Source organism: Osmerus eperlanus, chromosome 21, assembly GCF_963692335.1.
Source record: "Osmerus eperlanus chromosome 21, fOsmEpe2.1, whole genome shotgun sequence".
NCBI lineage: Eukaryota > Metazoa > Chordata > Actinopteri > Osmeriformes > Osmeridae > Osmerus > Osmerus eperlanus.
In genome coordinates this window covers 7,675,417-7,703,219 of record NC_085038.1, presented here as the reverse complement: position 1 = coordinate 7,703,219, position 27,803 = coordinate 7,675,417, and the positions used below count along the sequence as shown (strand labels likewise).

The 27,803-nt window shown below is 45.0% G+C and overlaps 2 protein-coding genes across 12 annotated transcripts; one reads left to right on the top strand and one right to left on the bottom strand.

Annotated features, from left to right (window-relative positions):
* The first annotated feature begins 4,054 nt into the window (after positions 1–4,054).
* LOC134007126 (voltage-dependent L-type calcium channel subunit beta-4-like) lies at positions 4,055–18,371 on the top strand. 7 transcript variants are annotated; one of them, XM_062446305.1, is made up of 14 exons: positions 4,055–4,280; positions 5,350–5,433; positions 9,176–9,382; positions 9,536–9,658; positions 10,434–10,561; positions 11,010–11,086; positions 11,642–11,661; positions 12,004–12,084; positions 13,155–13,213; positions 13,415–13,524; positions 13,621–13,772; positions 13,930–14,025; positions 14,179–14,364; positions 14,534–18,371. In XM_062446305.1, the coding sequence occupies exons 1-14, from the start codon at positions 4,218–4,220 to the stop codon at positions 14,789–14,791; spliced, it is 1,644 nt and encodes a 547-aa protein (XP_062302289.1). In that variant the 5' UTR covers positions 4,055–4,217; the 3' UTR covers positions 14,792–18,371. The 7 variants fall into 7 exon arrangements, with proteins under 7 accessions (XP_062302289.1, XP_062302286.1, XP_062302287.1 ...); XM_062446302.1 differs by lacking the exon at positions 11,010–11,086 and having other exon boundaries at positions 4,056–4,280; positions 11,643–11,661; positions 14,179–14,373; XM_062446303.1 differs by lacking the exon at positions 11,010–11,086 and having other exon boundaries at positions 4,057–4,280; positions 11,643–11,661; positions 14,531–18,371.
* A 1,363-nt stretch (positions 18,372–19,734) lies between these two features.
* LOC134007128 (ETS translocation variant 5-like) lies at positions 19,735–27,133 on the bottom strand. 5 transcript variants are annotated; one of them, XM_062446310.1, is made up of 13 exons: positions 26,924–27,133; positions 25,823–25,968; positions 25,543–25,633; positions 25,340–25,387; positions 25,156–25,206; positions 23,578–23,698; positions 23,218–23,493; positions 22,826–23,106; positions 22,399–22,452; positions 22,223–22,291; positions 21,832–22,010; positions 21,570–21,677; positions 19,735–21,414 (listed from the first exon to the last, which is right to left on the bottom strand). In XM_062446310.1, the coding sequence occupies exons 2-13, from the start codon at positions 25,868–25,870 to the stop codon at positions 21,181–21,183; spliced, it is 1,560 nt and encodes a 519-aa protein (XP_062302294.1). In that variant the 5' UTR covers positions 25,871–25,968; positions 26,924–27,133; the 3' UTR covers positions 19,735–21,180. The 5 variants fall into 5 exon arrangements, with proteins under 5 accessions (XP_062302294.1, XP_062302293.1, XP_062302292.1 ...); XM_062446309.1 differs by having other exon boundaries at positions 22,399–22,455; positions 25,543–25,630; positions 26,924–27,131; XM_062446308.1 differs by having other exon boundaries at positions 22,399–22,455; positions 26,924–27,130.
* Between the last annotated feature and the right edge of the window lie 670 nt (positions 27,134–27,803).

The following is a 27,803-nucleotide window of genomic DNA, read 5'->3' as shown; positions in this document are numbered from 1 at the left end:
GTCCTGGTGTCATAAATAGAATGCTCCGGCTCTTGTAAGCGTGGGAGCTCCTTTGTGCGGTGGCATATCGGTTTCTGTGAACATGCATGTGTGTGTGTGTTTGCATATCTGTTCCCGTGAACATGCATGTGTGTGTGTTTGCGACTCACCGTACTTGTGCATGTCAGAAGTCAGAACTACAGTGGGTAGACGTGTCACTACAGTTCAAAGCTGGATTGCGCAGGTCTCATTTACAGGTACACATCCAACCCTCTTCTTCATCTTCCGGCTTTCGTCACTCAAGTTCAAACTGGAGCACAAGGCCATAAATATTCAACTGGGGTTGAAGGATGCACTCACGTTCACTTACAGTAAAGGGTTGTTCATTCAGGTTTTTGCCCATACATTCAAAAACACTGTTGTCTACACAGACAGAATGCTTCACAAAGCTTCTGAATGGACCGTCGCTCCATGGACATGGCAAAAAGAAATCTAAAGGTTTTTTTTCCTGTTCTATATTTCTACATTTAGCATTTAGCATCACGTTTAGGACAAACATTAAAAGCTACTGATGAATGTTCAGGTCTGATGTTAAAATCATCAGAACCTAGTTGAAAACTTTTTAGTGAGGGTGAATCACGTACCGTCCACTGACACAATCCCTTATTGTACCCTGTATGCTGACCCTGGCACGGCTACATCAACACCATGCTCACACACCGGCACGGCAATGTGTTGAGGCGACAGGCTCACCCAGTCGCCTGTGGGTGAAACATTATGAGTGATTACCAGCATGTTATGGTGCCAATGTTAAGGCTGAGTGCACAGGATGAGCCAGCAGTGTCCTTTTTTTAAATCACTTTTTTTTCTTTTCATGAGGTCATAGTGGACAGTGGGCATGGAAACAGGTTGGGTTGCAGTCTGACTGGTTTAAGCTTTGCTACTGGTTAGACTCAATTCTCAGGTGTGGCTCTTTGTACAACACTGAACATAGAGCAGACATTCTGGTTGGTCGATAAAACATGGTGACACGATGACTTGAGTAACCCCACTGAAATAAAATAGAGCAAAAACAGCTTAATCCTCCCTTTTAAACTCTGCTAATCCGCTCCTCAGCATCCGCTTGTTAACGGATTTGGGTGATCAAACTTTCTCTTAACTTGTGAAGACATAATTCCTCAAGACAATATTTGAATTGTAGTAAGGAGTCTTTTTTCTTTGCAGAATAATTACAACCATATTCCTGAAAAAATATCACTTACAGGCAGGTCGGTCTGGAGGATTTCTCCCCTAACCACATATTCCATGACATCTCATGAGGTGCTAACTTGGGATTTGAGATCAAATTCTGTTAATTAGACGAAAAAGCTTAATAAATTGTGTTTCTGTGATGTTTGGCTCTAATGTGAATGTATTTCCTGTGGATTATCTATTCAATGATCTCCCATGGTGTGCTCTGACAGAGCATTTGGCAGAGAGAGAGCTTCAGAAAGTATCAGGACACAGCTCTTCCAGCCTTAGTTCCAGAGCAAGAGTGAGGATGTGGGACGGAACCCAAAGACAGCTGCTTTGTTCCCCTTCATCAGGACCTGGAAGTGACCTGAGTCACGGTCACACTCTGCAACCCGTCTGGAGGGCTGTAATGACAGCAGTGAGATGCCTGTCGTTTTTATGGTGTGATTTTCATTTCCTGCAAAAGGTCATCAACATGAATCAGAGTGCAATAAAATAATAGGACTAAAGAGGCAGGAGGGAAAAAGAGCGAGTGAAGGAGATAGAGTGAGAGAGAAAGAGAGGAACAAGATAGAGCAGTGGAGAGGGAGAGCGAGAGAGTGAGAGCGAGAGAGAGCTTTTACAAGATACAAGGTAAATTAGTTCAGTGTGTTATGTCTCAATGCTGCCAAAGTCCTTGCTCTCAGAGATGCTGTCTGAGATTCAGCTCAGGGCTCTGTGGTATAGTCTTTTGTTGGGGACAGATTCCTTTGTATGGCAGCAAAATTGTAGTAACCAGTTCTCTTTTCGTCTCAATGTCTGTGGAGAAGGTGTCAATACCTTTCAATGCGCTTTTCAGCAGTTTAGAAATTACGTCAGAAGAACCATAGAATTCATCAACTAAAACCAGTCTGTGACCCCATGATATTTGTCACAATGACACTTATTGAGGGACTTGTTGCACTTGTTGGTTAGTTGTAACTGATTTAATTACTTGCACTCGCTGTGAATTATATTATTGTTGCTTGCTTTCCTCCAGGTACACTCTAGCACTTTCGAGGATCATGTTGTTTAATTATAATTTGTTTAACTGCATGCTTTCCTGGTACCCATTGGCACTTATTTGTTTTTCACAATGTATGTTTCATGTTTTGGCTACCCGCAATGTTTTTGGGCTATCTAGTTGTTTATGATCATTGACCTATGCACTTTTTGTAAAGCTCTTTCTTTTAAGTCCTTTGGATAAAAGTGTCCGCTAAATGAATACATGTAAAATGTAAATGTAATTTCACCACTATGACATTTTCAACTCATCCTCTACCTCATTACAGGTCACTCTTCGGCCAACGTTTGAGTTCAACAAGTTACTCATGCTTCTTGCGCCATAAATACACCATTTCATTCACAGAGAAAGGAGGGAGGGAGAGAGAGAGAGAGAGAGAGAGAGAGAGAGAGAGAGAGAGAGAGAGAGAGAGAGAGAGAGAGAGAGAGAGAGAGAGAGAGAGAGGAGAGCAGCTTGGCAAGTGTTTGAGGACTGGTAATGGAGGAAGAAATGGAAGGAGAGTGGAAGATTCTTCTTATAAATAAGATACACTCAACACCTGTTCACCGCTCAGGTAAGCTCAGATTTTCAGTGAAATTGTGTGCGTGTGTGTGTGACAGAGAGAGACAGAGAGAGACAGAGAGAGACAGAGAGAGAGAGAGAGAGATAGACACAGAGAGAGAGAGAGAGAGAGAGAGAGAGAGAGAGAGAGAGAGAGAGAGAGAGAGAGAGAGAGAGAGAGAGAGAGAGAGAGAGAGAGAGAGAGAGAGAGAGAGAACTGGTTCAGTAAAGGGGTGCAATCAACAGCACAAATTGCTTTTTGTCCAACATTAAAGTTGCAGAAGAAAAGGTTCTGCTATGAATAGTTCACTTTAAGTCCACCGTCTTTCCAGGTAGTCCTCCCAACACTGAGTTGAGGAGAAGCTGTGTATTTGTAGTGAACCTCTCCAAGTTCTCCACAAAAGTATGTTGGTTTCAAAATAAACTAAGGTATCCTAAATGCAGAGCAGAACCATTGCTGGAAAAACATTGCCTTATTTTGGGATAAAAGTCTTTACTCTCATATTGTGCAGGTGCAGCTCTCTAGGCTACAAGACAAGCCCTATCACATTTTCTCTCCTTGCAATATCTCTGTTTTTCAGTAGTCAAATTGTTGTCCAAAACTGAGATGGACGAAAGAATCACTGTCAGAGTGACAGAGTCACTGTGGTATTTTGATAAGGTGGAGGAGGATAGGTGAAATCCTAAGGAGGTTAGGTGACTGAAGTTGACAGACCACATGCTGGATGCCAAAGAGTAATTTTCATACTCTGACGCCATCTGCCGATGTAAATGTTGATTACACTTTAACTTTCAAAATAAAAACTTCTACACCATGTAGACGTACTGTAGGCTACGTAGCAAGAGAGCGACCTTCTCTGGTGACTTGAGACAGGCAGTCCTTCTTTAAAGTGCAATAGAGGAGTTATTTTTTACATTAAAATGTATTTGTATTTAAATAAATGATAAAGTAATCTCAACCATTGTTATTAAATGTCTTTGAATAACAGGTTTTTCTTTGAATTGTCAACGTTGCGTAAAATGTGTATTTTCTCACTGTAGACAGATTAACTTCTTAAACACTCAATGCCCTCAATATTCACGATTTTTGTGTCATTATATTGTTGCCCTACATCTGAAAATGCCCCACAGGGTACATAGGGATTTAATCTCAAGCGACTGCAGAACAGTCGGCGCAGCTCCTTTTACATGTTTCTGAGTGGAACGAGCAGTACGCACAACGGACCGCCGTGCGCGCTGTGAACACCTGTCACAAAGTAATGAGCAAGGGAACGGTACTATTCGCGGAGTAGTGCAGAAGCACTCTTGTTCAGAGGCTATATCCAGGTGATTGAAGCTGGAGCAAGCAGTTCGTAACCCGCCGCACTTCCATTGGGCTGGTCCAGAGAGGCAACCACCCCTTTGGACCGATGTCCTGGCCGAAATGTCTCGACACATCTACATTCGGAACAAGATCGGCGAAGGCATCCAAGCGCCCATCTTTCAGGTAGGTCAAATCTGAGGGTAATAGATGCGCATATGATTTGGTTTGTTTTAGTTTGTCTGTCTGAAAGCCAGTCAACATATTGACACTTAACGGATAGTTAATGCAAGTTTCTCAATTCAAAGTTTATCTGTAAGCTGCTTTCTAAACTACATTGCATGCTCTCAGAAACCACGCTTTTCGATGTAGGAAAGTCAACATGTGTAATGCTTATTATATAATTTATATTTAAGTTAATCATAATTTGTTTTATTGATGATAGCATTTTCAGACGTAGTCCTGTGGCAGTTTTGTGATATCTTAATTCCCAGAAGAGAATCCTCATATACATAGCCTATAGGGTTTCGTTTTTGGCGAGGTGCACACACGTATTGGATAATAACTGATGCCACAACCAGATGTTGAGAAGAAAAGGGGCCCCTAGTGAGAAGGGTGACCTAGTTAATGTGGCCCTGTTTAATAGATTCAGAGAAGTAGGTTCTGACATTAAAACAGTGACATTGTCACTAACTCAGGAGACCTGGTCATAAATGGAACCCATCACTGTTAGATAATTAACCCAACTCTCAAAGGATTGGTTATGCTATATTTGGCTATTTTGCATGTCTTAATATCATTAAAACAGAAAAAGACCCGTAGGCCAATCCTATATTTGCCACAGCTACAGAATCTGAAAACTTCCAAATGAAATCTGACAATTTCACAAACTGCTAAATGAACCCAGTCTTACATTTATGATGGGAGTTGGCATTGTCCAGTTGGCCATGGGGGAGGGGTTTACACTGAGCCAGCCCAGGCCCTCTGCAGGCAACAACCACAGCTAACCAGCACCACAGGTTCCTAGTCTGCACAGCATCCCAACCTACTGGGCTGTACAGCCATCTGCACATAAAGGGTGTTAGGGTGGATCTGAACTTCATGGTTCTCTTGCCTACTGCTCTTAAAAATGCCAGAGTCTATACGGGGGACATTTGAATGAGAAGTGGGCATGTTTCGTTTTCTGGGAGGGTTTTCCTCCTGGGTAGGGAGAGTGATGGATGTCCCTCCTAAGGCTGCTTGTTGGGCCCCACAGGTGAACAGAGGGACGTACTCCAGGAGGAGCAGACTGAAGAGATCTGACGGCAGCACCACCTCCACCAGCTTCATCCTCAGACAGGTGCAGCCATGCTACTTCCATCCACCCATCCGTGGGGAAACACTTCACATTACTGTAAAACATGTCAACTGCCATTCACTTCCATATCGAAAGCCGTGCTAGCAGCAGTTGCAGTGACGCAGGAACGGCTTTGTGTTTACACTTCATTACGGTTAAGCGGTACAGATTTCACAGGTGCAATTTGATATCTGGGCGGTTGGGATTTTCAGAGGTAAGTGGATGTTACAGTAACATCATACTTGTTTTTGTAACGCGACCTTCAACTGTCCCTTTACAATATCCCCTAACAACCATTAAACCCCTCCCCCACGCTCTGCCTTATTACATATTTGTAGTAAACTAAACAGTCAACACTTAATTACATAGCAATTCCTATGTACCTACGATGTTTTTACTACATCGTTACATGGTAGTTCATGTAACCTTAATCTAAAGGGGGGACTCGGTTGGAAAAGGCCCTCTTTCATAAAATACTTGGCTGATGAACATTGGTGCTGTAACCCACTGCCACAACCCAAGAGGCCTGTCACTCTAAGTAACATTCATCCACCTATGTCTCTAGGTCTTCAAAATTGCTTCCACTGTCTTTTGCCTGTTCCCATTCGTTATACCTTCTGCATTCAACCTGCTGCCTTACGCAGGCACACTCGCGCCCAGATGAAGCCATTCTGTGATGCGGGTAATATTACCAAGGGAGTCTTTTTTGTACTTTATTGACCCAAGATGTCCGTGCAAGTCAGTAAATGACAGAGTATGTTTATTGTATTTTAGCTCAGAATTCTTCCACTGTTTTGCAAATACATGTTTTTTCTTCCTCCTTTAAGTAGGTACCTAAGCTGTAGTTGAGTGCTCTCCAACATTGTCCTTGGCAGGCCACCATCCTGGTTTGCTTCAACCATAATCTAGCACACCTGATTCTAATAATGAGTTGATTACAGTCAGAGTGTTAGGGTCAGGGCTGGGGTAAACTGAATCAGGCACATCTCCTAGAACTGTGTTGAAAAGCACTGGTTTATGTTAGATTACATATCACATACTATATCGCAGTATTATATGTGCCTACACTTTAAACAGTGTTGATGATATCATTACAAAAGGGTAGGGATGTAAAGACACATTCCAAATTATTATATGGTATGCATTCTGTATATATGCATACATCCTCCTCCTGTCTAGCATTACAGTAATATATATTATATTAAGCATATACTATACTTGAGTATCAATCTTTGTGTATATATATATATATATAGACAGATAGATGGATAGATAAGTAATCATTGACATGATCATCATGACAGATCTAACATTAGTAGTGTATGAACCTCGTTTGAAAAAAGGATATTCGTGTCCTTTCGCATTAAGGGGAAGAAGCAGATGGCTAGAGAGAAAAAGAGAGGCACACAGAGACAGAGAGAGCTAGAAAGAGGGGGAGAGTGATGCTGCTCCCAGCACAGTCATCCCCCTCTTCCTTTACCCCCAGTCAAGGAGAGGAGAGTGTGCATCCATGCTGAGTGGAGGGCTGGCTAGCCAATCAGCAGCCGGCACATTGGCTTTGTCATCAGGCTGATATTGAGGAAGGATTCTCTGTGCTGCTTTGCTCTGCTCTGCTCGGTGTATTTGGAAGGCTGATGAAATGTCAGGATTGGGCTGCCTTAAGGGAGAGCTGCACTGCCCTATAATGTGAGCCAGCAGCATATAGGCTTGGGGCAAACACACATCCATCGAACATCAGGCCTTTGGACCACCAGCGAGGGCCTGCTCTCTTTCTCTATCGGAAGGGATTTTTATTTCTTTATTTATTTTTGAGCTGTGGAGAGAGGGGATCGTCATCCCCATCCATCCCTTTTTCTGTGGTGGCTCCCTCCTCCTCCTCCCTCTCCTCCCGCACTCTTTTTTTTTTTTTTTCCTTCCACTCTCTATTCTTCTAGAGGCGCTTTTGGAATAGCAAACCTCCATGTATGACAATTTGTACCTGCATGGATTTGAAGACTCGGAGGCGGTGAGTGGGGGGGGGGGGGGGGGGGGGCAGGTGAGGGGGGGAGGGGTGGGGGTGGCAGCAGCCTCAGATATATGGCATGTGTGTGTGTGTGCGTACGTGCGTGCGTGTGTACAAGCCTATGTTTGTCGATGGAGGTGGCTCGGATGCACACACTTCCACGGGGCCTCGGAGCGCTAGCTGGCGGCTCGTTACGGAGCGATCGTGGGGGGGTCAGCTCCACGGTTGGGGGTGGGGTGGCGGGGGGGGGGGGGTTGCACTGGAGAGAGATGGCGACTGACGTGTGTGGGCACATTCGTGAGCGTGTGATCCACGGCTACGTGTGTGTCAGTGTCCGCTAAATATCCTGAATTTAAGTGCATTCTCGCACAAGCCAATATGAACAGCCTGGACCATGTTATAGACAGGAGGAGCCATGTAACACATCACACCGTGAAAATGGACCCTTGGTTTATTTTGTGAGAGAATGAGAGAACGGTGTGTATATGTACATTTCTATAGCCCCCCCCCCCCCCCCCCCAGGCCCATTGTTCTGTCCGCGTATAAGGTTGTGACTGCATAATGAATTCTCGCACATCATCTTTGACAGAAAAAAGGTGCACTTATTGCCTTAAATTCAAGGGGACAATGTCTTTTTGTCTCACAATCATCAGTATGTTATATATCACTGGCCGAGACAGAGAGAAACGTGCATCGTGATGTCATACACTGGAGTCTGATGTAGATGAGTCACATGTCGAAGGTGCTCTGGTGGATGCCTGTTCTAAAACATGGCGCTGACTACTCAAAAGGAACCGTCAAACTACCTATTCATCGTCACATTTAAACACATTTGGTTTGGTTATTCCCTAAGGATTAATCAGACACAGTGTACTCATTAGGACCGACAGAATTGTTTTGTGAGAGATTTGGGGGGCATGAAAATAAAAATGCTTACTGAAACACTGAACCAGAATAACTGGATGAAGAACAGTTTTTGTTTGTGTGTGTGTGCTAAAAGAGTTCTAATCCTGGGAGACTTCAGATCAGTATGGTGTGAAATTCCATGATAAAATGCTTGTGTTCAAAATAATGCAGTGTTGAGTTAGCACATACCCAGGGTGACCTCATACCTATTCCCAAACCCATGAGTTGCCTTATTCCATGCTCTAAATGTATATTGTATTAAGAAACTCAATTTAATCTTCAAATTAAGCAAACCTCTACAGTTTTGTTTCCCAAATCCTGCACTTTGTGATTAAATACACACAATCCAATAGAGCCTCTAGAAAGCCTGAGAGATAGCTGTGGTTAAAAAAAAGTGCTTAGCTTTGACTAGCGTTTTTTAGCCGACTGTGAGACTTCCTATTCTTCAGTATTGACTACAAACCACTTCCCTGACTTGGGTTCATGTTGTTCCCCCATTGGATTATCATTAGGAGGCACCCCCCACAGACCAAATGTTAGCACAGTGCAACTGTAGCATGTATGACCAAGCTAAGTTTCAGCAAACAGTTCTGCTGACACTACCCTTAACACATGATGGTCTGTAGTAAGACACAAACTTCCATGAAGGCTTAAGGTTTCACATCGTGTTACATTATGTGAGCTGTTCATGTCCCCTCAGGCATTGTAAACGTCAGGTGTATTCAATTTGGGGGTTTTCATCTCTAGTGTTTTCTTGGCTGCGTTCTGGGGTACAGAAGTTCCAGCTGTGCAGGTTTGTGGATGCTGACGGTTGACCTGTCCTGTTCCCATTTCCAGGGCTCAGCTGATTCCTACACAAGCAGACCATCGGACTCAGATGTCTCCCTGGAGGAGGACCGGGAGGTGCAGGGCCAGGTCCAAGGCCCGGGCCAGGGTCAGGGACAAAGTCTGGGACAGGGCCCTGGCCAAAGCCAGGGACAGGGCCAGGGCCAGAGCAGGCAGGAGAGAGAGCAGCAGGCCACCTTACAGCTGGAGAGAGCTAAGGTGAGCTAGCACCAGTCATCATTCTTTTAATGCCCTCAAAGCTATTCAGTACTTATAGCCATATAGCTTCTGTGTACAGTATGCTAATGTAGGTAGTAAGCGCAGAACACCATGATGGTGTAATAATACCTGGATCATTGTACAATTCCACAGGCAAAAGCTGTTGCCTTTGCTGTGAAGACCAACGTCAGCTACTGTGGAGCTTTGGATGAGGATGTGCCTGTACCTGCCACTGCCATCTCCTTTGACGCTAGGGACTTCCTTCACATAAAGGAGGTATACCTCTTCGGGTTAGGTCAGGGGTCGGCAACCCAAAATGTTGAAAGAGCCATATTGGACCAAAAAAACAAAAAACAAATCTGTCTGGAGCCGCAAAAAATTAAACTTCTCATTACAAAGCAAACATGCAGGCAATCCTTCCGCATTGGCAATGAAAGCAAATGATTCGGTCCAAAAACTGTTGAATCCTCTGTTCTCCTCAGCTATCTTTCTCTTTTTCCCTTTGGGATCCATGGCCCATGACACACCCGACGGTTTGTTTGCAACAGCCACCTGTCTGGCATTACGCCGAGCTGAAAGAAACGTGGGTCGCAGGCTATGATGTAAATCTTCGTTGACAGAAATGTTGAAATAAAATATTTATTATACACATACACATTTTGCTGTAAAAATGTGTATAATAAATATTTTTTCAACATTTCTGTTTTAATAATTAAAACAAAAAATATGTTCACACCATCTTTTTCCATTTTCATATTTTTGAAAAAGCTCCAGGGAGCCACTAGGGCGGCGCTAAAGAGCCGCATGCGGCTCTAGAGCCGCGGGTTGCCGACCCTTGGGTTAGGTGATGCGTGGGACATTTATGGCCTAGCAGCGTAAACATTTAGATATGAGAATGACACAGAGTATTGTGAAATGGCCCTGTGAGTACAACTCTCACTGCTTGAGTTAGCTTAAAACATGTAGCTAAAAGGAGTCCTGGTCTGGTCTTTTCATAAAAGCTTGTGTGTGTCTCCGGGCCCCTTGGTCACCCTCTCTCTAAAACGTGCAGAAGTTCAACAACGACTGGTGGATCGGTCGTCTGGTGAAGGAGGGCTGTGAGATCGGCTTCATCCCCAGCCCCCTGAAGCTGGAGAACATCCGCATCCAGCAGGAGCAGAAGAGAGGCAGAGTCCAAGGGTAAGAGAGCCCAGCCTAGGACCTCCGGCAGGGGACGCTTTCCCAGCCCCACCCCCTTCTCCCTCCCGTATCTGCTCTTACCTGATTCCCCTTCTCTTCATCCAGAATAGACATACTCAAATGATTCCAGGCCTTATTGGTTTAATGAGTAGATCTTTCAGCCCCAGCTTTGCAGCCTCGGCTGTCTAATCACTTTTGAAGCCGCTGTCACCCACAGTTTGTGTAACTTGTAGCAGTTAAAGCTTATACCATACATTACGCCGGGCTGTTCACTTTTAAAGCTAATGCATATAATTAGATGTAGAATCTTGGGTTGGTTGACGTGTCATCACGTTAAGCCTTGACCCTCAGAAAACCGGTGGTAGGGTTGAGTGTGTCGTGTCGTTTTCCATATTAATGCTGTGGTCTGTTCTGTTTTTTTCTTGTGATCCCCTCTTGTCTTTTCCAGTAAGTCTGGCGGGAACTCGTCTTCAAGTGTAGAGGATGAGGTGTCGGCTTCTATCAGACCCCTCATCTCCTCGGCAGGTGAGGGAACTGTTCACGGGGAGGGGACGTCCACTAACTGGGCCCTCCGCTAGTTTAGAGACAAGCTAGAATGTCTGCAACCAAGGCTATGTAGAGAGACAGAAAGAGAGAGAGAGAGAGAGAGAGAGAGAGATAACAAGCTGTTTTAAGCCTTCCCATGTCTCCACTAAGGGCTAAGGGTGTTGATGCGTAGAGCACAGAATGATTGTGGATCCATAGTGTCCATTCTCCCATCCTCCTCTTCCTCCAGTTGAGGACTGCAGGCGTTCTGAGACTGGGCTTACCACAGGGTGAAACCAACGACAAGACGTTGAGCCCCCTGAACTTCCCTCATGTGACTTTGTGAATATGCCATAGGACAGCACTGTTTCCATTGTGTTCCATCATGATAACAGCTGATGCAGTATATATTGATTGTACGTGTCGAAGCAAGTTCATGTTTTTAATTGTCTGTCGTCGATGAATAACAACATGATGTTTCTGACCTTAAATATCGTTGGCGACGGCTAACAAGAGTCCAGATATTGACGACTCTGTTCTCTTTCGTCTTCACAGGAAAGCAGAAACAGAAAGTGGTAAGTTGGTGATGGTAATACTTAATCATCTTCATCACTGAGACCTGTGACCGTTAACATGACTTGGACGCTCCACATAGCTAATAGATAACAAGCAGTTTCAACTCCATACCGGTCTGTTGCCATATGTTTCTTTCGATATCAGACATCCTTCATCCCCATCTAGCATTTACAATGACTGCTGTTTCAATGTTTTCAATGATCAAACCGGACTCTCAACCCATTTTAATCATCCTATCTTGACCTACCTCTTACGTGCAGTTCTAAACACATCCTGAATGTTACTGTCCATCCGTGGGGTTTTGTGATTGCTCTACTGCTGACCACTGATTTTCCACACAGACCGAACACATCCCTCCGTACGACGTGGTCCCCTCCATGAGGCCTGTGGTGCTGGTCGGTCCTTCCCTCAAGGGTTACGAGGTAGGAAACAGCAGACACGTCTGAGACACGTGACCCATCCCTTGGGGCTGACCCCAGATCACATGACTTCTTCTCTCTCTCTGATTGGTGCGCCAATTGAACTATAGTTAAATGATTGCTGGCGGAGGAGGATTGGGTCTCCTCTAGGGGAAGCTCCTCTCACGGCTGGATGGCGTTTCAGTGTGAATCTACCATCTTTGTTTCCTTCTTCAGCATGGCGGTGTTACGGAATAGGTTCTGTGTTTTGGTAGTGACGATTCCCCTATGTTTTTCAAGGCATTCTAACCCTGGCAGAATGATCATAGGGAGACTACTATTTCTAGCCATAAAATGCCCTTTTTATTTTAAAGTATACCATACCATTCAACCAGATCCTCTCCTCCTTCCCATTCTCCCTCCTTCTCTCCCATCCCCTCTTCTCGCCCCCTCCTTCTCTCTCTTCCTCCTCCCCTTTCTCTCCCCTCCTCGCACGGAGGGAACGCAATCACTCGCCTCATCCCCCAGTGTGCTCTGTTGCCGCGGTAACAACCTTCTGGGTGCAAACGCGTCAGCATCAGAAGTAGAGCAAGGTTTGAAATTAGAAAGAGAAAAAAGGAGAGGAGAGCCCCTGGAAGCGTTGCTTTCTGTGTCTAGACTGTTCTCCAATCAGCCCCGATGCCGGACTTTTGGACACACCATATCACAAAACCCTTCTGAATTGAATTCTATTCATTTGAAATATTTGATGGTGTGATTGTGCTTAGACTGCAGAATCACCTATTGCCTTCCTGTGTTTCTCATGTCATTTTAGAATATGCCCGTAGTGTGTTTAGTTTTGCCCTGAGGCCGAATGTGGAAATACCAAAAGCATTGTTTATGAACAAGCAATGTTTAAGTTACCATCGGAAATTAACCCCGTGCCACAGCAGGTGTATCACTGAACCTTCAGGGGATCTTTCCATGACCCACTTAATACATCTCAAGTATATAGTTGCAAGTTAAGATGCCCTCATTCTGTCATTCTCTTCCCATAATGCTCTCTTTCTCTGTCCCCCTGTGTGTCTCCTCTGGTTCCCCGGTGTCTCGTTCAGGTGACAGACATGATGCAGAAAGCACTCTTCGACTTCCTCAAGCATCGATTCGACGGAAGGTAAGATGAAAGCCTCCCCCTATCCTTCCTGCCGCTGTGACGGTTTGATTTTTATCTTGGTTATGCTCAGATGACAATGCTTATTAAAACCTTTCGAGGTATGCCTGGAGAGCACCCAGAGAAACACTACATTCGTTTATTTCCTTAAAACTCTGTTGACAATGAATGGCTAAACATATCATAATCTTTTAATCGTTTCAGGATATCGATCACACGAGTTACAGCAGACATATCCTTGGCCAAGAGGTCTGTCCTGAACAATCCTAGCAAGAGGGCCATCATTGAGAGATCCAACACCAGATCCAGCTTGGGTATATGATTATTCCCGAGACATCCAGAATTCGGACAGTACTTTGTGATTATGGCTTGTCCGGTAACCAGCATCCTGTCCGCCTCTCACCCTCCAGCTGAGGTACAGAGTGAGATAGAGAGGATATTCGAGCTGGCCAGGTCTCTCCAGTTGGTCATCCTGGATGCAGACACCATCAACCACCCAGCCCAGCTGCTGAAGACTTCACTGGCACCCATCATTGTCCATGTCAAGGTCTCATCGCCAAAGGTGAGGGGGCTAGACACACACTCAGGCCTGTGACAAGGCTTTGCAGTTCTTGTGAATATGTATGGCAGCATTAGATGGCCTGTTAGCTGACCTGTGTCTCTATACAGCCCTGGTTGGTATGCTATAGCAGTGGATGGTATCGGATGTTTCCAAACAGGTGCTGCAGAGGCTGGTCAAATCCAGAGGGAAGTCTCAGAGCAAGCACCTGAACGTGCAGCTAGTAGCTGCTGACAAACTGGCTCAGTGTCCGCCGGTGAGTTCACAAACCTTCCAATAGAATTGTGTATGTTTAAAAGGCTGGCACACACCATTTTTTTGAACGCAAACCTTGACATAGTCTCTTACTTTACCTGCCTCGGTCCCGCCTCCCTCCCTTTCCGCTTTTCTTTGATTTCTCACCCAACAGGAGATGTTTGACATCATCCTGGATGAGAACCAGCTGGAGGATGCGTGTGAACACCTGGCTGAGTACCTGGAGGCCTACTGGAAGGCCACACACACATCCCTGGCCACGCCCCTCAACCCCCTGCTGGGGCGCAACCTGGGCCCCACTGCCCTCTCTCCGTACCCCACCACCATCTCTGGACTGCAGGTCAGTCAGGTAAAACTGCGTTCATTTGAGCATGAGAACGATATCTGCCTCGTGGAGCAAAGGCCTGACCTACATGTTGTCGTGAAGAGTTGGCCATGGAAGAAAAGACTGGTATGCAGTTCAACAGTTTAAGAGTGTAAAAGCTGTGTTGTGTGCTTTTTATCAGCAGACCCAAAGAATTAAACAGAGCAACCACACTGGAGATCACTCCACCCCCAACGAGCGCCGCAACCTGATGACCTCAGACGAGAACTACCACAACGAGCGCGCGCACAAGGGACGTAACCGCATGTCGTCAGGCTCCCAGCAAAGTCGGGAGCAAGACCCATACCAGGATTACCAGGACCCCTACCAGGACGCCTACAAGCCCCACCGCAACCGTAGCTCTCCAGGCAGCTACAGTCATGACACCAGGCACCGGCTCTGAGCTCCCCTCCCCCCTGACCTATGCCTAACCCCCCCACCGTTCCGGTGCAGCATAGCCACAAGATGGCTGTCTCTTGAGAAATTGTGCCAATTTTTTCTCTTTTTTTTTCTTCTTAAATATGTTTTACTCAGGCATTGGCTTTTTTCTTTTCAGGAATTCTGAATCCAACATATTGGCCTCTCACCATTTCATCTTTGGCCTCTCAAATTTCTTGGGTGTCCCTTTCAATAAACACTTGATCAGTCCGCATGAGCAAAAGGTTAACAATGCTAAGTACGCTAATGCTACAACAACCGAGTCTTTGTTTCGGGACATTTGCCATTTGTGTGCCCAAACAACACATCATTCAGTGGTTGTATAGTATCTGGTAGTTTTTTTCTTCATCAACATACTTATTAACTCAAATGGTTACAGATGGATGACATTTTATGGTACATGTGTAGAGGGCTCTAAATAATGGGGAGGTCCCTGTATTGGATAGAGACCATAGAACACGAAGCCACTGCTGAAATATGCCTCGCGGGTTCCTCAGAGCTGTTTAAAAACATCAACAAACATTTCACTTGGTTGCATGCTGACAGAACACTAATGACATCATCAGATAACATATATCTAAATGATCTAAATCTGTAATAGACGTTTCTGCACCTTTCACAAAAATATTGCAGATTTGGAGGATCCATTTGAGTTCATATCAAATGATTTTTGGGGGGGAGGGGATTAGAGGACATTGTTGGTTTGGTGGCCAGTGCTTCCCGCTGGTTCATATATTCTAAGTGACAAGACAGCCAGTCTTCCCTTAGTGTAGCCTTTTTGGTTGTTTTTTGGTTATTTGTTATTTTCCTTTGGAGTTGACGCTCTTAGCATGAGCTTAGATTAGATCTCAGTGGACAAGGAGATGTCCCAGCCCGCTGCTAGTTGTACCTCTAGGACCTCCTTTTCCCGAGGAAAAGTAGCATATCAGAACAGCTAGTGAGTGGCGGCAGTAGCATGGCTGGGGCGAGCAGACCCGGTAGGGACAGTGGTCCAGAGGAGGAACACTGCAGAGCTGCATCTTGAGGTCCCCGGCCCAGCCATGAAATGTTGTTTTATCTACAGAGAAACCGACGGCATCCCCTCACCTTATTACTCGCTCAGGTCACACGAGCAGTTTGGAACCAGCCTTAGAACAGTATTGGGTTTATTTGACATTGATAAGCATAGAGGCAAAGCCTTGTGGAGGCGCTACTATGACAACGCCCGGACAGCAGGCGTGTTACCTTTTCTCGGGTCAGGCTTCTAGGACCCTTTTCTGCTGCTTCCTGTGTTCCAGTTTAAAGCACTTGACTGATGTGGGATTGTTTCCTGCCAGGGTCCTTTGCATCATGTTCATTCTCTGATGGCATGTTTCCTACTGCAAAGCATGCTCCCTTCAGTAGTGATATCCCAGTGTTTAATGTAAAGGAGATGACCTTTTATGATGGACAGTCGGACATACATTGGTCCCAACAGTGACTTGAGACTGCCCTGAAGTATGTGATGGAAAATAGTATTGAAGCAGCAATCAAGACTGGTTTATGAAAGAATCCCAAGTGTTGGTTGGATGCATGATTAAACAGATGAAAGCAGGTTTTCTGTTTTAGGCATCTATGTTTTCTCCCCTTAGATGTTTGGCTCCTGAGTTCAGATGTACCAGATGGTGTCTCTCCATCACTATTCCCAGGACTCTGACATCGTCACACCCCTCGCCGTTTTGAACGCACCACTTTATGTCCTGCGGTGTGTCTCAAACATATGGTTTGTTCTGGATGAGCAGGTTTACAGTCAAACTGGAACCTGGTTCCTAGGTGGCAAAAAGTCAGGCCAGTGATCCAGGGGATAGCCAGTCCCTTACACCTTCAGATAGAGGGCGCCACTGAGTTAAAATGCCCTCTGGACAGCTAGAGCTGGAAGAGAGAAATGCAAACAACTCCAGGACCACTGTCTTCTCTGCTACAGGCTGCATGGGTGTTTGGTCAAGGAAATGGGGTCCCCTCTGCTAATGCTTACTGTATGCAGAACAATGCATACTGGGAGAATGAGTTCCTGAGCAGAGTATTCTTAGGCATGGTTAGAGATGTGCAGTTACCTTGTTAGCTGTCTTGTATTTAATTCCTTCAAATAGAGTTGATGTACTGTAGTGACTTTTGTAGCACCAGAGGAAGGTGGTGCCTTAAAAACAAGAATTAACCTCGAAACGATAGGGTTTGTGATATAGCTCCAAATATATAAGTCTGGTCAGGGCACTGATTTTTCCAGAACCAGTTGATTTCCTTGCCCATGTCAATGTCTCTTTCTAGTTTGTTCACTGACTGAAAACAAAAGATTGCAGAAAAAAATTATACAATTACATATGCTGTTGTTTATGAGCATGCTTCTCTGTAATATTGTGACTCATGCCAAAATAGCATTGGTTGACTGATTGAATGGGGAGCCACCGTTCATAAAAAAAAACTAAAAAACAAATGAACCAAGATTCCGCTCGGCTGCTTGAGACAATCAGAGGGATTTTTTTAGACCGACTTTCACCTCTTCCAGACCAGGTGATGAGAGTGGGCTGGACAGAGAGGTGAACACAGTGTCGCCCAGTGCAACCTTTAGGTCAGCTCCCTCTCTTTATTCCAATAAAAGGGAATATTGTCCACCATTTTCTATTAGGGAACTATTCTACTGAATTCATGAATTCAATTTTCACTTCATCTTGAGCTTGAATTGAAACAAAATTGACCCCAATCCTTTCCCTGAAAATGTCCTGAATATGGAACATTTCAAAAGGTAAAAGACATTGTTTTTTGAATGGTGTAGATATCATTTTCCATCGCTAAAATGGTTCTAAATAAGTGTCTGTTCCTGTATTTTTATTTAGACTTATTATAAAAAGTAAGAGGCCAAAGTTTTGTCTCTCAATTATGTTTCATGATAAATAGATTTTTTTCAGAAACATGGGTTCCTTCCTGACCAGAGTCCAGAAAACATTTTAAAAGATTTTTGTTTGGAGAAAAAAATGTACAAAAAAGACAAAACATTTATCCCAATATAGAAAAAGTAATAGACAAATCTTTGCTGGTGATTATTTTTATAATAAATACATAAATGTAAATAATGTCTTTGAGAGATGCTATTTGCTGTATACTTGTGCTCGCATTGAAATGACGATGACCCTTGTGGGACACTTGAAACAACACAAAGTTTCAGTATACAAAGTTTCAGTAATGTGCAATACAAAAGGCATGCTGTTTTAAATGAGGAAATCCATGTACTATGCAACCGCAACCGTGTACATCGCTTCATGCTGTGGCTTCTCCCACCGTCCAACCTTTTCCAAGCAGCTTCATCAGAACTCTAAGGGAATTTGTGTTCTTTTTCTTTTTTTGTGGAAGATGAAAACTAAACGGCTAATGCGGTATTGCATGCATAATGTTCCATTTTAATTTATAAAACGAATTAAAGAAAAAAAATTGAAATGGGAGATGATTGTGTCAAAGGCAAAACTAGAAGTGACTTAAAGTTTTCTTTTACAAAATAAAAAGAGTCGTTCTACAAATGAGCCTCTCAGCCTATTCCATTTGTTTGCTTTGTGTTCATTCTAGAGCATTCTCTGCCTTGTCTCATCAAACTTTGGCAGGACCACAGACGTGACACAATGACAGTAACTCATAGTAGGCCTGATTAAACACCAAAACCTCTTTTTAGAGTTACTATGGTTAATGCCCACACACAGTTTAACTAATACCCGGGTCAAGTCTTCATTCCCAAATCTTTACAAAAGGGTATTTTTTGTCAATTGGTGGTAAATCCTGGTTCCTTTTGCCACTAGTGATTGAAACACTTGTGCCTATACTCAGGTTTTTTGTTTGGTTTGCGGTTCCTCGCACAGGCAGAGACCACCCACACGATGGCGCTGTTTATTGGTAAAGAAACCTTCACATTAACCATTTGAAATAAATCTGCTTGTTTCTTTAGAGATTGGAGGGTAAAAGATAAGAAGAATTAGTGAATTTATTTTTTACAGATTAGGGTAGGTATAGCTCCATGTTAGAGCATTTGACAGCAGATGCAGATTTTGTAGGTTCAAATATCGCATTTCATGGATAAAAGCAATAATTGTGCATATGTTTATGATACTTAGACTCAGTTTCCCAGAAATGAACTAAGCCTTGTTCTAGACCAAAATATTTTTCATTGGGGATCTTCATTGAATTGTTCTCTAACTTTAGGACTAGGCTTAATCCATGGTCTGGGAAACTTGACCATATTGTCTTCAGCAGAAAATCCTTTCAGTATTGAACCATGTTTCATAGTGCAGGATCGTCTTTTGTGTGTGTTTGTTGAAAATTGAGGACAGTGAGATAGAAAAATTAGGTTCACGACCTTTGTATGTGGTGTGAACCCTATATTCTTCCATCACCTTTCATCCCCTTATCCAAAGGTGTTTGTCGTCAGACAAATGTGTATCATATCTGTCCAGATTACCTAATCCAGCCAGTGAGTACACTATTCCAAGTGAGTCACCTGAATCGGTAACCAGATCAGTATATTTGTGTGCGCGTGTTTGTCTTGGGGAGGGGATTGTCCGTTTCCATGATGACGTTTCCATGATGACGTCCGGCCAAGTGCTCAGTCTAAAGTGTGTTCTGGCTAAGTAGATCAGGGTCATCAGCAGGGTTTTACAGTTAATACCCCACTGACAGTGACCAGGCAGAGAAGGCAGAGAAGGAAAGGAACAGCTCTCTCTTTCAGTCCCTTGGAGGAATTAGGTTAGTTCTTGGCCACGCAGGGAATGCGTGACCCACTTACAGAAAAGAAGCTCGTGCTCTGTCATTCCAGTAACATTGCTTCAGTTATCAAGATGAAGTGCAAGGTGAAACATTTTTATTTCTGTTGTCCATTTCGAATTATGAAAATGGGACTCGACGAGGAAGAAATTAAAGTAGTAATAATACTTTATTGTATCCTGTAAAGATCAAAAGCAGTGGAAGGCACACATAAGAGTTTGGGGCAGATGTCACAAAAAGTGCCGGTAAGCCTCAACATGGGGATCACATCCGTAAGACAGACAATAATATCAAAATTTAGCAGTACATGTAAGCACCGTCCACCCCTGACTCAATATGGGAGGGCTCCTCTCCATCCAACACAAAATGAAGTTCTCAGCTTATTACATGTTGAACAAATGCATACTCTGCAAAAATATATTCATATACTGATTTTTTTTTTTTATAGATTCACTTCAATAACAAACTATACAAAAAGCAGAAATGTTGTCTGATTTAGCAATAGATTGGTACAGCCATTTGTAGGAAAAAACATGCAAGGAGGAGAAGTATCTCCCTGTCAGCTTAATATTGGCAGTATTACAGTTGGGGGGGGGGGGGGGGGGGAGTTACAGCTGTACAATAGCAGTAACTTTTGTTATAGGACACAGTAAAAAAATACACAGGACAATAGTGCCAAAAAATCCAAGCTTAGCTAACACGCAAGAAAAATTTAACAGAAGTTACAGTAATATACACTTTGTATAGAAAGTCAAAGCTTTAGGACAAAAATACTGTTTTGTATCCCTTTAACATGTTACATGAAATGTACAAAAAAAGGAAAGCAGATAATTTGAGGCATATACAAGAGCATCTTGAAAGGTGTTTTTGGTGAGAAACAGTTCCCAGAGTTAGAATTGAACAAAAGAGGGAGGGTGATACTGATTGTGTGGGTAAAGTCCTTAAGAGTGGTCGCTGGACTCACCACACACTGACCCCACAGGGAAATAATGCTCAATGAACCTCCTACAAACCTGAGCCTCTAAAGGATCTAGACATTTACGAGGACTAAACCCCTTTAACAGTCAAGTTTCCCTGCCCTGTTTGTATTCCAATGAATGGGCAAAGAACATTACGTAACAATCATCTGTTGTTAAGTTGTGGATATCATGTTTGTGTGTGTGTGTCGGTATTTGGGATGCAGCCGTTTAACAGATCTAAAAGGGCAACTAGTGCCTTAAGATCCTTATCCAACTAATTAGAAGAAGTTAGAGGAAACTGCACTGCTACCAGTTCTTGCGCACTCTGGACTTGCTCAACTCCATGACACCCACGGCTTACCAAGAGTTCACTCAGTCCGCCTGGACAACCTCATTAACCCAGTCCCAGTTCAAAGGTCAGTGACGGCCTGGTGACAGAGACAAGACGGCGCTTGAGTGTTTCACCTTCTTCCTGGTGGCTGGGTAGGATCTCTAGACTTGCTAGAAAATCCGAGGAGCAGGTGGCGATGGGGGAGGTGTTAAGAGTTGAGAGGGGATGAAGACATCCAAATCCGCGCAGCAGTTTGGGCTCCCTGGGGGGGGTTGGGAGGTTGTGGTTATGTTTACACCTGCAGGGTCAATAAGAGTAGCTGTCTGGGAACGCCAGTCCGAAGACACACTGCTCCCCCCCGTCAGCCAGATAGGGCCGGCCCCCCTCCTCGTAGTGAGCCAAGGGGACGGTATCGTCTTCCGTCAAGGGGAGGCCGTCCGGCTCCGACTTCAGGCTGGGCCGCTGGTTGTCAGGGAACGCCATGGAGAACAGCGCCTCGGGATCGCACACAAACTTGTAGACGTACCTCTCCCCGGCCACCTAGACAGAGACATGCCAGGGTTACATATGGTCCGTGGCTGGTCAAGCTTAGTTTGGAAACAGACCAAGGATCTAGTTAACCCTTTCAATTGGGTTTTATGGTTTATCTATGTAGATTAAGGAAGGGAGAGAAAGGGAATTGGAACGTAACCTGCCTTTACCTTCTGCATGATCCCCTTCTCGTAGTAGTAGCGCAGGGAGCGGCTCAGCTTGTCGTAGTTCATGGCCGGACGGTTCTTCTGGATGCCCCAGCGCCGAGCCACCTGACACAGGAACACAGACACGTAAACAGAAAGGACGGTACACGTGACGCCCTTTGTGAGTTTGTAAACACCGAAATGCCTGTGTATATAGGTCAAGTCGCACGAGTCGAAGAACTCGTTTTGTACCCGCCCTGTATCAGTAGCCGGTACTGACCTCCTCGGGTTCTATGAGTTTGAACTCCATGCCGCGGCCGGTCCATGCGATGAAGTGACCGTTGGCCGGGTCGTCCAGCAGGGTGACCAGGAACTGCCACAGCTGCAGGGAGCCGCGGCGCTGGTAGGGCGGCCCGTCACGGAACACCAGCCCCGAACCCGGCTCCTGCTTTACCTTCCCTGGGAACACACAACAGGAAGCGAGGGGGTCAGTTATGCTGATGGTTATGCAAAATTAACGTTTTGCATTAAAACAATTTGTCTATAACCGAGCTGAGGTTGGAGGGGGGCAGATTCACATCCGACTTGACTGCAACTTGTGATTATCACACGTGCAGGTCAGACGGAGGGTTGACCGGTGAGACAGACGAGGGAGTGCGGGGGACTCTTACCCTCTAGTCTGTCTGGAACCACGCACGTGTCGTCATAGTACAGGTGGGGCTCGCCCTCGTACACAAATCCTGTTGACCAAGGAGTACACATACTCGGCTTAGTAAGAAGCACAGCTTGACAATGTAGAAGAAAAACTTTTCAAATGACCAAAATGGACCCAGTCAAAAGCACTCACCTTCATTGTTTTGGTAGAAGTTCGACTTCCTGAAAGAAGACTGGCAATTCTGGACTTCTGGAAGATATGAAAGTAAGCATTACAGATTTATGCTAATATTCTTATACTTTGTAGAAGCCATACAACTCCAGGTTGATTATTCTCCTATCTCAAGCTTTGGGATTTTAAGGAAATCTATAGTCCTTTATCGTATACTCACATGCACTTAGCTGAGAGGCGATAAGAGGATTGGATTACATCACTGACCTCACTACCAGAAAGTGGGCCAGAAAAAGTGAGCAGTAAGTAGTACGACTTCCTACGAGGCTAATTTATCCTACACCTATCCTACACCCATCCACCTGGCTTTGTGATGATCCAATTTGCCTGACAACAGTACCAAAGTATCCCTTCGTTAAAGCATATCGATTCGAGCATCGCCGTTTACCTGAGTCATAGCAGAAATCCCTGGGCTCCTGTTTGATGCTGAGGGGGGCGAAGGGCGTACGTGGCGGACCCATGTGAGGGACCCCCTTCTCCGGGTAGCGGGGGTCCACCAGCTCCTGCTTGTAGCCTTGGGGGGGCAGGGGGGAGAGTGGCTCAGACATGTGGCGTTGGTAGAGAGGGCGTCCGTCGCGGGGCAGCGTGTGGTGGGGCGGGAAGGGTGTGCGGGCGGGACTGTCAGGTGGAGGGAACGGCAGACAGGGCTCGGACAGCTGTCTATGGAACCTGGGGACAGAGGAATGGGGGACATAAGTTTGGCCCCATTTGAAACAAATGCATTCTCACCCTGTCAAACGAATCACGAGGGTCAGCAACCCAAATGTCCCGCGAGCCCACCTGTGTTCTGTGCTGTAGGAACCCTCTGGATGACTGACAGGGAGGCGAGGCATTGCGAACGGCTGGCTCTGGCTGGCGTGAGGCAGCGTCCGAGGGTGCGAAGGGCTCAGGGAAGGGGTGTGGCCGTGAGCGGGGCGACTGCGGTGACCCTGCAGGTGGACGGGCGGAGCGATCTGTAAGGAGTGCGTCCCCAGGGTGGCGGAGGGGCTACACGGGGAGGCAGGTGTGGAGGGAGGAGTCAGTGGTTTGATCCCGTGGGGTTTCCTTTCATAGGCACTGTTAAGGGGAGGGGACGGTTAGCACAATCAAAATCACTTCCTCAAAATAATTGCGTGTATGTGTGTGTGCGCACGTGTGTACCTGTAGCTGTAGAGGCACTTGTCTGAGTAGGGAGTGAGTCTGTGCTCCTGGCTACAGGGGGACAGGTCTTTGGGAGTGGGTTCTCTCTTTACTTTACCGGCCGGCGGGCCGTGGAACATCACTGCAACACAAAACGCAAGCAAACATGAAGACCTGAAAACCCCTGTGAGCTTTGATAAGACGCCATTTTGCCTGGCTGCCAAATGTTTTGTCACAGGAAACGAGATGCAAAGCAGTCCACCAGCTCGATTTTTCCTTTCACATCAGTACAACTGTATGCCTTCCGGTTTGAAATCAAAGACACTCAGGGGTGTGCCATTGCAGGGACTTCATTTAAGAAAGGGGCAGGCCATAGCTTTCCCTTCCTCCCATCTTCTGATAATAAGCCATCTTCTGAGCCATGAAAATGTAAACAGTGCTCCCCTTCCCTGAGCCATCACCATTGTTCTGCTGGCAACCAGGAGGAACACAGGCGTCTTTGTTTGCAGTCAGAGTCAGTGGAGAACAGAACAAGCCAATATTTTCCTAAGTCCTTCTCTCGTCTGTAAAGGCTGCCATTGTGAGTATATAGATGGACTTTAATTCTGGGCTTTGTTGGCACTGGTAGTTCCCACCATTTCCTGTGCCACATAACTGCCACCGTGCAGATGGCAATGCGCCACTGCAGAGTCGTAAATCACAGCGCAACAGGATCCCAGCCACACACAACCTTTGGTTTGTTGGAAATCCTACATTGTCACAACACTGCGTACTACTACAGAGAAATTATTATATATATATATATTTTTTTAAAGGGCTTGGGGAGGGGGAGGGATATGCGATTCCCACGGTAACTGCTCCTTTACCCAGCTGCACAATCCACACAAGACTGCTGAATGAAGAGTCTGTGTGAGACGGGTTGGCACCGTGCCAAACCACGGTGGCCAACCACCCCCCTCTGCACGCAGGTTAACACGCACGGCGCTCCAGCAAACCTAGCAGCGCCACGAGCCGTGCGCTAGCAACAATCCAGTCAGTGTGCGCTGCGGATACACTCCCAGACCAAGCTGAAATGTCACTGCACCAGCCGAGGGTGGCGATAAATTACAACACTGCAGCGCAGCCTGCCAGATCAGCTTTCTTCCTCCTCCAACTCACAGCGGTTTGAGGGTTGACTCTTCCACACTGGGTAAAAGGCCTGTGCTGCCCCAGAACTCCTGGAGCTAAACACACTTCCGTTGAGCCTAATTATATAGATAGCATCATATGAAGAGAAAATAGAGATGGAAACAGCTTAAGTAGCACCGTGCAGAGTAGGTAAATCATCCCAGTAGTCACGTTTGACGACTGCTTGCACAACATGCTAGCCTGCCAACCCTACAAAAAAGCATAGGTTGGATGGGTGCTAGCATAGTACTTTGACTAACAGAATGAGGAATCCTGCTACCAAGAAACCTCTCTGTTCTGACGCTTGTAGGTTATTACAACACATAGGCTCTGGGAGTTTTGGAGTAAATAAAAGGTCTGTGTGACTGCGTAGGCATCAACACGGTTGAATCCCCCCCGCATCAATATTAAAAGACAAATGTGGCTACTTACAGTTATCCGACTGGAAATCTGGAACAAACTGTTCATCATCAGGCACCTGGGCTGCAGGAGGGGAACAAGAATGAAAGCAATCACATCACAACGAATAAATCCTGATATACATCTTGGCCTTGAGACAGGTAAATACAGCAGTTGGAAAACAGAACTGCTCAGTGATATATATACCAAAACTCACCTTCTGCAATCCAAATCTCCTGAAGTTGACTAAGGTCTTGAAAGAGTTCTGGAAAAGAAGGACAGGGGATACGTTAGTGAGGGAAAAAAAAAAAAAAATCCTTTCCAAGAAAGCACGCCACTCTGTACACAGTTCATCACATAAACACATTCAAAGCATTTAAAAGTGCCATTTCCTAATGTACCAGTATTCAATTGCATTACCTTCAGTGTCCTGGGCAAGCTCTGTCTCAACAAACTTCCTTTTCCTCTCGTTGAACAGTCGGTTCACTGGTTCTTCTACGTGAGATTTCTGCTGTAAAATAAAGTCACATTACTGAGTGTACAATGCTTTTGGCAAGTGATCACATGACATATCAATTTTTTTCCGTTAACAATCTAGCTGATCTTTAATACCTATAAGCCCATTTAGATACATTAATTTGAAGTTGCTTCAGAAGCTGCTTAAAGTGGATCAGAGAAGACCCTTGGGTTAACAACTCACGCTGGGTGGGATCATGAAGGGGACTTGCTGGTCATAAAAGCCGTCCATGTTGCCTGAGTCTTCTCTCCCTCTCTCCACTGGAGGACAGGGGAAGCAGGGGGCTGGAGGGCTGAGGAGTCAGCCTGGGAGATCCTCGCCTCTCTGGTCTTCCTAAGAGGAGAGAAAAGTGGCACGCAAGGCAGCACCCCCTTAGTTAGAAAAGTCACCTGTCACTCGATGTCAACACAGCCTGCTTGTCTTGCTCACAGAGCAGCTTCTTTCATCTCTTACGAGTGTTTGTTTGTGCAACCTCCTTGTGTTCTGCGTGAGTTTTCCCAAGGCAGTAAGAGCGTTCTCACTGTGCAGGGAGTGAGAGCCTTATGTAAGATAGTGGTGTCAGCAAACTGGGGCTGAGCCTAAACATGGACTTAGTCAAGCTAAGAGGGTGCCACTTATTTAAATAAAAAGCACTACACAGTTCAAGTGGTGACGTATGCTCCACAGCCCAGTGGTGGAGTTCATGTAATCTAGTGTAAATGTACACTGTGCAGACTGTACGAGTTTGAGTCTTTGAAAAAAAGTACAAGGTTTTTAACCCTCTCAGAATTCAATCGTGGCTGTCTTCACGACAACAACGCAAAGAGTTAACTTCTGTAAAGAAATATTGTCCAAAATCTAAATCCCTGCCCAGTTCCCCTCCTCGTCCCCCCGCCCTTGCCTTCCCTACTGTGGCCCCTTGTTTTTCTCAATGAAGTGAAATTTGATCCCTTGCCCATAGAGCTCAGAAGGGGGGAGGGGAGAGCGACAGGAGGGGGGCACGACCGAACCATTCATAAATTCTCAAGCGCTGATAAAGAATACACATGCACACAAACAACTAATCTAATGCACATCTCCATGCAAAAGTCACACGACTAGCCGACAAATTATAAAATGGTGGCCATAATAAAAGGTTCATCCTCATGAAATGGCGTTCACATCCCTCCTCCCTCACTAGAAAAAAATCCGAACGGGAATGCAAGTCGGTCAAAGTAGATGCTACAGCAAAAACGCAAATAATAAGTGTCCGTATACATGCATGAGCTTTAGATGCCGTTAATAATTGTAATAAAATTATGCTACTCGCCTTTAGTTCTTTAATTCCGAAGCAGTGGTGAAAATAAATGCAGTTTAGTTCCACGCTGTGAGTAACCTTGCTTCACGCTCAAGATTGTCTGCTGCGTCCCTCACACAAAACTTGACTGTGGTTTTCTCAATGGAATCGTCTGGTTTTCCCTGAAGCCAAAATAGGTCTCCGTGATGTACGTCCATTGGTTGTTCTGTTTTGTCATTCAAATCGACTTTCCATTTCGACTGGCCAATAGACGTTCACATAGCTCTTTATTCCTCACTAGCCAATTGCAGACGAGCTCGACTTGTTTTTATGAATGGCTGCGTTTCATTCATGTCTCTGTCCTAATGGTATGTAGTTTTAAAGGGACAGTTGCAAGATAAAATACAGAGGCAAAATAATTAATATTTTCGGATTGTGAGTTATGATAACCCCTCTAAATGTATCTGTATTGCTATATTAACTTAATTAATTGCCCGTCGTTTTTTCTGCAGGAAACAGTTGAGACATGCAAAGTGAATCACAATCCTGCCATCATTAATTTGTGATATAAGCACATCCAAAATAAGAATTTGCTGAGGGCAGCAAATATTATTACATCAATTAAAAGCTAGGGTGAAGAGTTATACCTTGTACCTAGGATGCCCACCTTGCCCAGCCTGACTGTAGCAAACTATGATTAAGTGATTGCGCAAACAGCAAGCAAAGTCTTGCAGCCCAATGAATTGAAGCAATCTTGAATCTTGGACAGGGCTGTTAAACATTATCTGACTTGACCTAGGAGGCTAATAATATCTAACATGAATATCTCACAATTTACTATTACTTGTCTTACACTAAAGGGTAACATTGTGTGAAAAGGCCTTGGTGTCTGAGTAGGATATAACATCA

What these genes read in the sequence shown, in the direction of transcription:
- LOC134007126 (XM_062446305.1), top strand. Translation starts at nt 4,218, where the DNA reads ATGTCTCGACACATCTACATTCGGAACAAGATCGGCGAAGGCATCCAA. An exon ending in ACTTCCTTCACATAAAGGAG is followed by an intron (nt 9,659 to 10,433) that starts GTATACCTCTTC and finishes TAAAACGTGCAG; the next exon opens with AAGTTCAACAACGACTGGTG. An exon ending in CCACCATCTCTGGACTGCAG is followed by an intron (nt 14,365 to 14,533) that starts GTCAGTCAGGTA and finishes TTTTATCAGCAG; the next exon opens with ACCCAAAGAATTAAACAGAG.
- LOC134007128 (XM_062446308.1), bottom strand. Translation starts at nt 25,870, where the DNA reads ATGGACGGCTTTTATGACCAGCAAGTCCCCTTCATGATCCCACCCAGC. An exon ending in GGAGATTTGGATTGCAGAAG is followed by an intron (nt 25,207 to 25,339) that starts GTGAGTTTTGGT and finishes CCCCTCCTGCAG; the next exon opens with CCCAGGTGCCTGATGATGAA. An exon ending in TCCTACAGCACAGAACACAG is followed by an intron (nt 23,107 to 23,217) that starts GTGGGCTCGCGG and finishes CTCTGTCCCCAG; the next exon opens with GTTCCATAGACAGCTGTCCG.